At 48.9% G+C, this 12641-nt stretch overlaps 1 protein-coding gene across 1 annotated transcript in view; it reads right to left on the bottom strand.

The window, feature by feature from the left end:
* Window positions 1-723: 723 nt before the first annotated feature.
* NCKAP5L (NCK associated protein 5 like) overlaps window positions 724-12641 on the bottom strand; it is a 31945-nt gene continuing 20027 nt past the window's right edge. The window contains 6 exon segments of the mRNA XM_070740656.1: window positions 724-1392; window positions 2926-3065; window positions 4592-4909; window positions 7795-7873; window positions 8293-8454; window positions 10484-12589. Coding sequence (XP_070596757.1) covers window positions 1156-1392; window positions 2926-3065; window positions 4592-4909; window positions 7795-7873; window positions 8293-8454; window positions 10484-12589 — 3042 coding nt within the window. The 3' untranslated portion in view covers window positions 724-1155.

Genomic DNA, 12641 nt, shown 5'->3' with positions numbered 1-12641 from the left:
CTTAAATGTTTCTTAATTAAAAAAACAAAGTTTACATAGAAAGGGGGCAAGGAGTGAAGGCCCAAGCTATCTAACCCAGACATACAGTAGAGCTCTGAGGTTCATTTTTGTTCCTTCAACTGGGATTTGGGAGCAAGGAAGGAAAGGAGGGACCATTTGATGAAATACAATGAGAGAAAAGTGAACCTACTCACATTAAGATGCTCGTCAAGAGGGGTTCTTCTCGTCAAAAGCATCCACACCCCCTAGACATCAGTTTGGTACCCCCTCCACCCCTCCCCCACCCCCCATCCCCAGGAAGCCACATGCTTGAATGAAAGAAATGGATGGACGGCCCACACTTCACTCCTCTTTCCTGATGGGGGGTGGGAGTCCTGGTTTTGGCAAAAATCTCACATGCTTTTTTTTAAGTGTCAAAGAGGTGGAAGGAAGGGCTTCGGTCATTGGCTAAGGCAAGCACTGCACTGCCACTCGAGGTAAAAGCGGGCAGCTTGGATAGGTACAAGGATGGGGGAAAAAATCTCCCCCCGAATAAAGGGCATCGTGTTCAGCACCACCCCTTCCAGCCTTGCAAAAGGGAGGTCGGGGAAAGAGAGTGTTGTGCTGGTGCAATCTGTGAATTGGAATCACTCGCCCCTTCGAGGGAGATAACACTCGGCTTAGTGTACCCTGGAACCCGCAACAATCCTCGGTTCCGTTTTTCCTCCACAGCGAGTCCACATGGTTGAATAATGGACCAACAAGACCAATTGGACCCCCTCCACGCTCGCAGCGCTTTCGCCAAAGGCATACGACTCCAATGTGCAAACCCGCACACGCGCCCCCAAAGTTGATCAATGTAATTCGACCGGATGAAGATGCCCACCACCCCTTTCCGTCACGCCCACCTTTTTCTTCCCTTTCTGTCTCTTTTTTTTAAATAGGCAAGTCGGGTGGTGCCCTGCTGAAGAAGTCCCATTTCCCTGCTTAAGGACAGGCAGGGAGCCGGTGTGGAAGACACGTTATGTTCTGGTGCAGGCCATGATTTGGTTTAGAAGAATCGAGCAGGATCCTACGGGCAAGAAAGAGCTGGGCCCTCAAAGCACCAGGCGGGAACATGTGGCAGTGTGTCAACCCCAGGAAGTCAATGCCCTTGTTCTTCCTCGAGAGATGCTCTCAGCCCTGACTGCCACAGGAGGATAAGCTGTCGTAGAGAGAGTCACTCAGGGACTCAGAGTTCTCCAGGCCCGGCTGGCCCTCTGGACCCATATCCCTGGAGCAGGCTTCTGTGCTGCCCTCCTCACCCACATCAGAAGCGCTGGGGGTTCTGCTGCTGCTGGTGCTGAAAGCCGGAGAGGCCTGAGGTCCTTCGGAGGACGCCCGTCTTCTCTCGACTACGTTGCAAGCTGAACCCTGCAGAAGCGAAACGACAGAACAGCTCAACAAGGGAAAAAAGCCTGACCATCCTGATTTTGGTTTTGCCCTACTTGTTTTACGGCTGCTATGGGGTGAGGGGTGTCTAGAGGGCAGGGATGAGCGCCACAACTTCATTTTGCATTTTCAACACAAGGGGAAGGGAATTATTGCATATTTTGGCATATAAGGCGCACCTTTTTCCTCCCTAAGGGGCTGACAATTTGGGTGCATCTTATATTCTGAATGTATTTTTTTTTTTAAAAAAAAGCTTTTTTTCAGCCCTAACCAGGTGCTAAGGATGTTCCCAGCTCTTACTGGTTTGCAAGCACTTTCATTGTTACTCTCTCCAAATAAGGGTTTTTCCCAGCCCAACCAGAGGATAAAATAATGTGCTGAAGCTGACTGGAGTAAAGACACTAGCCAGATGAATACCTAGTAGGCAACCTTTCCCCCTAATTTCCTACCCCAAAACTAAGGTGCATCTTATACTCTGAAAAATATGGTAACTCTTTTTCTTTTTTTCATTTACAAGTGATCCTCTTTTAACAATTTTTTAAGTTTTGTAGAATTGCCTAATATAAGGCATCCCCCGAAAGTAAGATGTAGGAGACATTTCGTTTCGCAACATTCCCGAACAGAACATATATAACACTGATGTCCATAAATTGCATCCCAAAACGCTGCATTAATCAGATTTAAAACACATCCAACACGGTAGTAGTACATAATGGTACGGTAGTAGTAAGAAATTCTTGATAGAATTCACAGTTTGTCTGGTTATGCTCGTTTGTGATGACAACTACTGTACAGTATATAATAAATGTTCATATTTTTTTGTTCAGCAATAAATGTGAATTCTTCTTCATTGGAAAAAAATAAGACATCCCCTAAAAATAAGCCGTAGCACATCTCTGGGAGCAAAAATTAATATAAGACACTGTCTTATTTTTGGGGAAACAGGGTAAAAGCCTGATTGGTCTTATTATCAGGGGATGTCTTATTTTGGGGGGGAAAGAGTAGAAACTAACACAGCAGCCAAAACAGTCTAACTGTCTTACAATTAGATTATTATCCCGCATTTTTATATAAAACTTGTGGTTGGTAACAGACTTAACATTTATAGATTTTGTATCCTGTTTGCATGTTAAAAGAGCCTCGTCTCATCGTGAACTTGCTCCTTCTAACACTAAAAGCTGAAAGTGGAGCCATAGCTTTGGGACAAAGAGGAAGGAGATGCAATTGATAACATGTTCCCTATAATGTGTGATTTTGCAAAGATGTCTTAGCATGACTAAAACCTCTCAGGAAAACAAAGCTTTCTGTGAGGTACTTAACAACAAATCTGTCACTGCTGGTTACCATCTTCATACACCCTTGTGGATAACATCGAAAGCTACTACAGTGATTCTTAAGCTTCACAAGCCCTTGATAAACCAAATGCTGTCTGAAATCTCTCTGGGCTTTTTTGCAGTGTGACATCTGTCTGCTGCTGCCTTCCTTCACCCCCCTCCCCACAAACCTGATCCCTACCATTGCAGAGCCATGGAGCTCTTCCAGCCTGTCAGGAGAGCAGAGAAAGGGATCCATGCCCCCTGATGCTTTGGCATTTGGGAAAGTCCAGTTCTTGCCGTGTTGGATACGCCTGGGATTGCTGGCTTCGCTGCAGAGATCTGTAAGAATGATCAGGTAGTCATTACCAGTGAGCTGGGACCAACGTCGCATCTGCTTTGGGATAGCACAACAGAAACAATGGGGTGAACATTTTGCATCTGTTAAAATGCTAAATGAACCGTATTTTGAAATTACTTGGATTACATTTTATGATATTTGATCTGCATCAGGAATAGGATTTCAAGGGACATTGTACGTTTCTGCTGAAATGCTCTGCACAAATTGGTGACAAATATTCAGAAAGTAGGGAGAGCATACTGATTTTTCCATCCGTTAAGGCAGGGGTCCCCAAACTTTGCAATTTTAAGACTTGTGGACTTCAACTCCCAGAATTCTCCAGCCAGCCTCTGCATTAAGGACAGAACGACCTAAGTCTTCGTTCTGGTTATTCGTACCATTTCAGTATCTTAGGAATAACAAATCAACATCTGGTCAATTCTTTTCATTTGAATAGACTGTCTGGCCTTCTAAGTTCCATGCATGGAAAATTGTATCACAGAAGAAAAACTCTGGATCCCTCTAAATCAGAATTGTAACCTGTGTCCTTTTGGCCAGCTTATAGTCCTTCTAACCATAACCCTAAAACTACTCAGCTAACAATTTAAGCCAAAAGATCCAAGTGCCGAAGAACAATATAATGAAATCGGTTCAGCGCCACTAAGCACATTAGCAAAACGTCTGCTTGTGGAGTATGTGTGTAACTAAATACGGTTTCTGAACAGACCTGCGACACAGAGGGTGATACTACATAGCTTCTTTGGTTACATCTCTTTCTTTTAAAAAAAATTTTTTTTATTATTTTTCAAAAGACAGACAAGAACAAGCAACATTAAACATTTAAGGAGCTACCATTGCTCCGCTTGTCATAGAAGTCTAACTAATACAGAAAAAAGAAACCTAACTATAATCAGATCAATACAGAAATATCACACGCGCACATTATATTCTTGTTAAGTTTAACTCTATGTTCTTTGTGTTAATTAAATTTCTTATCTATAAAATATCAAATACTTATTCAAAAAATAAAATATAGAAAATAACACTTCTAACTTTATCATACTATAAAAAAAAGAAAACAAAAACTCTATGATTATATTGTTTTTAAACTATTACATCTCTTTCAAATGAGTCTACGGAGACGGGCAGCATACAAATCTAATAAATAATAATAATAATAATAATAATAATAATAATAATAATCTACTACTACTACTACTACTAATAATAATAATAATAATAGAGCCGGGGTGGTGCAGCAGGTAGAGTGCTGTACTGCAGGCCACTGAAGCTGACTGCTAGATCTGAAGGTCAGCGGTTCAAATCTCATCACCGGCTCAAGGTTGACTCAGCCTTCCATCCTTCCGAGGTGGGTAAAATGAGGACCCGGATTGTGGGGGCAATAGCCTAGCTCTGTTAATAAGTGCTATTGCTGACATGTTGTAAGCCGCCCTGAGTCTAAGGAGAAGGGCGGCATAAAAATTGAATAAATAAATAAATAAATAAATAATAATAAAATGGTACGAACCTTGCAGGCAGCCTCTGCGACCATGGTGGCTGAGGGTCGGCTCTGCGCTGGTTAAGATGCCATGGAAAGCTGGCATGCTTTGGTGCTTGCTAGGCCCCATCAGGTCCTCTGCGCTCGGCACCTCCCTTTCCAGCGTTCGGGCTTTTCGGGGCACTCGGGTGACAGGTGGGGGGCCTCTAGGTGGCAGAGGTCCTGCTGGTGGAGGATCCAACCGAGGTCTCAGTTTCGGGACACTCTTGCAGGGCATCCCACTGCAGTAGTCGGGAGGGGGGAATGTGCCAATGCCACTGTCCAGAGTCCGTGTCAAAGAGCTACACACTGTGGACATAAACCAGAAACTACAGGTAAGTCCTTCAGTTACCACCACCACTGAGCCCAAAATTTGTGGTTCAAGTGAAACATTTGTCAAGGGGAGTTTGCCCCATTTTACGATTTTTCTTGCAGAGTTGTGTTAAATGAATCGTTTGCATTTTGTTCAGTTGGTAACTGAAGTGAACCTGGATTTCCCCGTGTCTTTGCCTGTCAGAAGCTTGCAAAAGCAGATAACATGACCCTTGGTACACTGCAGCCAACATAAAATATGAACCTCCTGCCAAGCAACTGAATTTTGATCATGGGGAGGTTACAACCGTCATTAAGCGTGAAAAACGGTCAGAAATCATTTTTTTCCAGTGCAATTGTAACTTGGAAGAGTCACTACATGAACTGTTGTAAGTAGAGGACTACCTGCATGAGGAGAGATGAAGCCAAAGCCTACACCTCCTCCAGAAATCCATCTCCCTGATCTACTCAACAGTATGCATTGGGGGTTATTATATGTGTGAGTGGGTAGCAAGCAATTCTCCATATATTGAGCTCCAGGTTTCTTGGCCAATGGCTGGAGATGGTAAGGGCTGGAATTTATGTTTAGAAAGCCATACTTTTGCTTCCATGAAAATACACCTGCCTGGAGATTTAAAAAAACCACCTAGAATTCTTATTGTTTTCAATGGGCGCAGCGGGTAGAGTGCTGTACTGCAGGCCACTGAAGCTGACTAGATCTGTAGGTCAGTGGTTCAAATCTCATCACTGGCTCAAGGTTGACTCAGCCTTCCATCCTTGCGAGGTGGGTAAAATGAGGACCCGGATTATGGGGGCAATAGGCTGGCTCTGTTAAAAAAAGTGCTATTTGCTAACATGTTGTAAGCCGCCCTGAGTCTAAGGAGAAGGGTGGCATAAAAATCGAATAAATATATAAATAAAAAAGTCCTCTTAGAGGTGTGATGGCAAAAATGTGCCACCTGAGCCATATCTGAGGGCACATGAGGCGTTATCCTATGTTAGCTCCAGCATGTATGTGTGCATTGGGGCCAGCTGATTTTCAGCATCCCAGAGGGGAGGACGTTTCTACCTTCCTTGGGCTTCAAAGAAAGCCTCCGGAGCCTGTGGATGGCAAAAAACGGACCTACGGGAATTTCTTTTCCTAACTTCCATTTAGGCCGTCGGGCCGTCTTTCGCCTTCTCCAGCCTTCAAGAGGCTTTCCTGAAGCCTGGGGAGGGCAACAACGCTCTCTCCCCACCCAACGGGCCTACCGGACGTCCAAAGGTTTTAATGAGGTCTGCACGCATGTGCGGGGAGTGGCGGGGGGGCTGTGCGTGCATGCACAGGAGGGAGAAGTGGATTGCATTATGGATATGGGCACATGAGCGCAACACTCCCAACCTGTACAGTTCTGTGGACCAGCAATCGGGGAGGCCAGGGGACAGACCGAGGGATGGACAGAAGGGGATGGATTTGCATGCGGGCCTGCCACTTGTGTGGCGCAGGGGTTGGGGACTCCTGCCATAAAGGAGAAGCAAAGCAGGAGATGTAATTCAACGGTCAGCCACCTTTTAAGACATGGGGCATTCACCATGTGATCTTTCCACAATTAAAAAATACATACATAATTTTAAAAATTAAGATTTATTTTTTTAAAAATCCAAATAATGAATGAGCTCCCACCTGCTCCCTGAGATATGGAAAATTTTGATTTTTAACACAACATATTTCAGTAGCCTTTCACGTAGGTGAGTTTGCAGGTGCTATAATTGTGGACAAATGTTGCTGATCCTCCAGCATGTTATTGTCTCCCCATTTCCTTTTCTAACGTTCAGTAGTGTATGTGTGTCTCCATCCACTTTCTTCTGTCCCCTTTCCACAATTAGAAAGAAAATCCAGGAAACGAGATTTCCAACCATATTTACACAAATACTTGATTTCCTTCCTCATCTACACTCTGCGAAGAGTGAGATGTCACCAAGCATTACCTAATTATTGGGCTTTTTAAATTTGATGTCTATTGTTCTGTCAGCAACTAGATGTTCTAAACTTTTGACTCCCAGGATTCTTTGATATCATTGGTATTAATCACCCTGATGGAGAATTACGGCGACTGTAATTCAGTTCAAAGGATATGAAGTGGCAGAGCCCACATTACATAGAAAAAAAATTCCTCACCCTCATTTTTTAAAATCTCATAATTGGAACAAAGCCACCAGATCCCACTACAGATAGGATATGCATTTCCTTTCTAGGAAGCAATTCTCGGTGGTAGTAATTTCCTGTGTAAACGTGGAGTACAATTCATGGAAGCTTGTGTGGAATCATGGGAATATCCTTGACAGGACTTCATTCTCCTTGTGGAAGAAATAAACCTGATGGTGGTTTTTTTTGGTTTTTTTACTGCATTTCAACAGTACTGGCCCCCAAAAGATTAGGAGACCACCCTATGCTAGACGGCTAAGTTAAAATAACAGCTCTTTCGCCAACTCCCAGCCAGGGGTGGGTTCCTCCGGGTTTGGACCAGATCTCCCGAACCGGTAGCAACCTACATCATGGATCTGATTCGGTTGGTGCCGGTGTGGGTGTGGCACCCTTGGTGGGGATAGGGGGGTGTTTTGCAATTTTTTGTGAATTTTTTCCTGTTGGGATGGTGTCTTCTCTTTTGCTGCTTGAAAAAGGGCCCTCCCACCCGCCCCCGGATTAATACTGATCTCGCCCAAAGTGCAGCTGATCAACTCGGCTGTGTTTCGGGCTGACTCCAGCTACTGAGCATGTGCGGAAGGAAAACTGCACGAGGGGATGTGTGTGCGCAAAATGTTGCAATGCGAACCAGTGGTGAAGGTAAGTGGAGCCCACCACCCCCACCCTCCCCCTCCCTTCCATTTCCCTTGGAGCTCACCGGCAAAGTGCTGGGCGGTCACCAGTTCTGCCAAGCTATCATCAGATGGCAGCTCTTCACGCAAGGCGGCTTCGTGAAGCTACAGGGGAGAATAAAGGAGACACGAATGAGTCCTCTGGCAGCTGAGGGCAGGGGCTGGCACTCTTAAACAACCAGAGCCACTTGGACCCCGTTTCCACAGAAAAGAAAACACTGGGAGCCACAAAACTCTTCTCGTGGCTGATTATTTCCTGATTGGCCACAAAAGTAGCATATATAGTTCAATTAAAGATTCTGTTTTCTTTTGAAACCTTTCTTGGATTTATCCAGGGTTGGATGGTTGACGTGCTTAACAAATTGCTGTTGCACACTGGCAGTTATGACACATATTTTGAGTGACAGGGAGCCGCCGCAGAGGGATGAAAGAGCCCCATGTGGCTCCAGAGCCGCGGATTGCTGACCCCTGGGTGAGGGATTCAGGCTGCTTCCCCCACCCCACTCCGGCCCCCGAGAGCTCACCTTGTCTGGAGCCTCCGGACAGGCATGGAGGTGCCCAACAATGCCGTTGCGTGGCGGCCGGATAAGGCGGGGATCTTTGGCATCGCGCAGGCCTCTTTGTAGGCCCTGCAGCTCATTCTTCTGCTCCAGATGAGTCTCACAGGGCGCCTCTTTCCCGTCCACCTGCAAGTGCCGTGGATGTCAGTACCTTGAAGCTTCCCTTCCTTTCAATCCTTACCCTGTCTTTCAAGATCTGCAAGGTCTCCACTTGGGGCCCTCTCTAAATACTATCACACAAGGAGGAAAATGGAGGTCCTTCACATTGTCTTGAAGCAAGGGCAGTGGCGGGGCTTATGGAAGTTGTAATTGAAACTTTCACAAGCCCCGCCCACTGCCCTTGCTTGCTTGGATTGGTGAGAAGCAATATGGCAAAACATCTAAAGCGGGTGTCAAACTCGATTCTATTGAGGGCTGCATCGGGGATGTATCTGACTTTTTTGGGGGGGGGGGGAGAGCATAGTCAGGGGACATGGCCAGCTTGACATCACTCACGTTAGGGTCTGGGGGCGAAACCATTGTCTCCAGCAGAGAAGGCGAGACAAGTGCGCGTGTCAAACCCTTGTCCTCCAGAGCAACTTTGCTATCCCATTCAGGCCACCCAGATGGACCCCGGATGGCAGCACAGGCTGTGCAGAGGGCCTAGGTAGTGGAGGGCAAGTGCCCAGCTCAGCCCTCGAGCTCCCAGGGCACCTGGACCCCATAGCCCAGTCCAGTCCCGCTTCCTGGAGGGGGTGCCCAGTTGGGCTTACCACTTCCCGGAGGAGGAGGAGGCTGTGCTCACTCTCCTTGGTCAGGTTGTTCATGGTGTATGCAGGAGGGCAAAGTGTGTGTAACAAAGCATCCTCATTGATAGGATGAGAGACCACCAGGAGAGGCCAGGAGGAGGAAACAATGAGATAGAAAAAAGGGCAGCAGGGCTGCTGGTGGCCAAATGCTAAGGCAGCACTTCCCTCAGACCCTGCCTCTCATTTTAATCTCCCTCCCTTCCTCTTCTTCCTTCCCTCCCTTTCCCTTCCTTGTTCTCTTCTCCCCTTCTTTTTCTCTCTCCCTTTCTCCTTTCCTGTCTCTTCTTGGCTGCTCCAATGCAAAAGGGGAAACATTTCTCCTTTTGTTTTGCTTTGAGTTTGTTTTGCTAGCTCTCTGCCAGCAAAAACGGAGTCCAGGGAGCACACACACACACCATTTTCGGCCATGACAGCCTCCTGCAGTCCTCTCCCAGCTGAAGCAGGTTGCAGGAGGCCATTGTGGCTGAAAACGGAGCCTGGGAGGGCCACACATAGTCCTCCTGAGTTTTATTTTCGCTGGCAGAGGCACTGCTGGCCACTCCTTCTGTTTCCAGGGCAACCCCGTGGGTCAGATCTAAGCACCCTGTGGGCTGTATCCAGCCTGCAGGCCCCGAGTTTGACACCCCTGATCTAGAGGACTTGCCTGCTTTCAGTACATGGCTTGCAAAGCTCAAGATGTCACTTCTTAAGTCCATCTCTCAATCCATCAAAACCTCATTTTCAGGCTCCTTGATTTTAATTCTGATTATACCATAGCTCAGGGGTCCCCAAACATGGCAACTTTAAGACCTGTGGACTTCAACTCCCAGAATTCTCCAGCCAGCACCTGCTGGCTGGAGAATTCTGGGAGTTGAAGTCCACAAGTCTTAAAGTAGCCATGTTTGAAGACCTCTGCCATAGCTTGTCAAATATATCCAGAATCTGGGACCCTGTTAACAACTGAGAGGGTGATAAATTTTATTTAAAAACAAAGGAGGGGGAACATTTTAGATCTTTAGGAATGTTTAAAAAAAAAGAAGCTTTAGAGGGGACAAGCCCTCCCCCCATTTTTTAATCTTTTAAGACTTCATCTGGTGAAGTCTTAAAAGATTAAAAAATGGAGGGAGGGCTTGTCCCCTCTAAAGAGAATTTCACTCAATCCGTACAGCTATTCATTACCCTCTTACCACCTCCCTGGCTTCAAACTCTTGATCCCAACCAGAAATCTTCACTTTTATGCAAATTTGGATCCCCAAGTTTGTGTGAAATAAAGCGCTGATCCCAGCTTAAGTTCGGCATCTTGTATGGTGAGATCACCTTCACCCTTGTGCCTTTAAGCCCTTCCAGGCAGATACCCCCTCTGATCCGCTCTCTCTCTCTGCTCTGACTTACCTATTGAGCAGCTGCTGCATGAAGTTCTCTGCAGTCACCTCCTGGTACATCAGGGTGAGCTGGCTGTGCCCGGTGTCACAGGTGTGGGACCGAGCCTTATCCAGGGCCATGCCATTGATGTAGGCCTTCTCTTCCTCCAGGGCTTTGCGCAGGTCCTCCGCCTTCTCCATCAGCTTGGAAATGTTCAGGCTTTCGGACTCCAGCTTGCGCGAGCTGCCTTTGCCATCCTTGGCTTTGGGGGTCTCCGGCCTCCGGCTGAGGGCGGGCAGCTTGCTCTTACGCAGGCCAAACCAACTGGCAAGACCGCTCGAATTCTTCTGCTTGGTCTCCCCTGAGGCCGCCCCTCCTTTGTGCCTTCGCAGGACGTTCTCTTCAATGCCTTTCATCACCTTTTCTTCGATGCTGGCGGGAAGCCCGGCTTTGCCCTTAGCCTGGTCCGGCCCAGGGGGGTTCCTGCGCCCAAAACCGCTGGATGGCTTGGATGTGGGCGGGCATGGCTTGGGTTCTGGAGCAGGGGGTTTGGTTGGGGACTTGGACGGCAACTTCGTGGGGCTCCCGTGGGGACTCTTAGCATTCTTCCCGGGCGGTAGGGGTTTGGAGGGATTTCTGCTCACCGGCGTTCCCAGGGAACGATTCTTGGAGCCCTGGTGCTCAGCGTCACTGCCCCGGGAACCCACAGAATGGGAAGAGTAGCAACGAGGGGTCGGTTCATTCCCGTGGCAAGGCTCGGGGTGCTTGAGGCTGCTGCTCCCAGAACCCAGCCTGGGGTGGGCATCCGGGTGGCTTTCCCCACGCTCCCCTGGCCGGGCGGGGGCCCTCCCCTTCTCAAAGCCCGGTCCCTCCTTCCCCTCCGCTCCCTTCAACCTCCCGAGCACTGTCAGCCGCTCTTTGAAGGGCATGCTGGCTGCCACCTCCAGCGTCCGCTTGGTAGAGCCGCTGGCACCTCTCTTGGAGTGGTCGGGGTTCCTGCGGGTCAGAGGCGGTGAGCGCTTGCTCTCTGGGCCTGCCATTTCTCGGTGTCCGGCAGGGCAGGGCTCCAGCGAGACGTCACCGGGAGGCACCGCCCGAAGAGGAGCCAAGCGGCAGGAAGGCAGGAGTGCCTCGGGTGCGTCCAATTTGGTATCACGGGACGAGGGGGACCGAGAGCTCATGGCGGTGCTGAGGCTCAGTTCTAAGATGTTCTCGTACTCATGGGGTTTGTGGTACCCAAAAGGGTCTGGTAACGCAGGAGCGATTGTGGGGGACTCTGGGATAAGGGGTCGGCCAGCCTTGGGGGAGGGATGCCCTCCTCCCATGCCAGGGTCAGCAGGGAAAGGGCCGTCGGGGGAGCCCTTGTGGCTGGGCGTTGGGGAGTGGTACACCTCGTACGTGTTACTGCGGCAGGGGATTTTGGAGCTGCGGGTGAGCTGCGGGCTGAGGCGGAGGGCAGCGGGGCTGGGGGGTGGCGGCATTTTCAGCAATTTGAGTACCTTGGACGGGGAGGGGATAGGGACCCCTGGCCGAGGCTTCTCTTTGTCTTCGCTGGATGCAAGGACGCTCAGGTAGGCTGGCTCCCTAGAGGGAGAGGGAGGCCCCAAAGCCTCCAGGCAGCTCACGGCCTGGATGTGCTTGTAGCTCCTGCCCTGCCCTTCGGGGTTCCCCGTCAAGCAGGGACTGCTGGGCTCCCCATTGAGCAGGGCACTGTCGCCAGCCTCCCGAAGGACGTGCTGCAGGTAGGTCTCCACCTCACCTAATTCCAGCTTGTGTTCGGCCAGCGCACTCAGCAACACTTGCCCGGGGTGTCCTTTCTCTGGAGGGTCAGGTTCCCCAGCCTCGTCAGAAGAGGAGGAGGAGCTGCCCTCGCTCTTCAGCGGAGGCTGCCTGGGCCCCCCTGAGCCCTGAGCCAGCAGCAGACATGGCCAAGCTTCTGCCGTCACTCCTTCTGGGGAGCTCAGCTGCCCCGGGTCTCTCCAAGGGGAAGGGAAGGCGAGCAGTGGGTCCATCTCTTCCAGGGAACGAAGCACTTCCAGGATTTGGGCCTTCTTTCGCAGGAAAGGGGAGAGCGCTTCCAGAGACTGGGGATTAGATCCAGGGATTTCCAGACAGTGTTCTTCAGAGATGACCTGGGACGCAACCAAGAGATACAATATGTAATGAGGCCATTTCTGCCCTCTT

This window comes from Erythrolamprus reginae, chromosome 2 (assembly GCF_031021105.1).
Source record: "Erythrolamprus reginae isolate rEryReg1 chromosome 2, rEryReg1.hap1, whole genome shotgun sequence".
NCBI classification, from domain to species: Eukaryota; Metazoa; Chordata; class Lepidosauria; order Squamata; family Dipsadidae; genus Erythrolamprus; species Erythrolamprus reginae.
The sequence above is the reverse complement of the archived record's forward strand: the minus strand, read 5'-3'. Positions and strand labels throughout refer to the sequence as shown.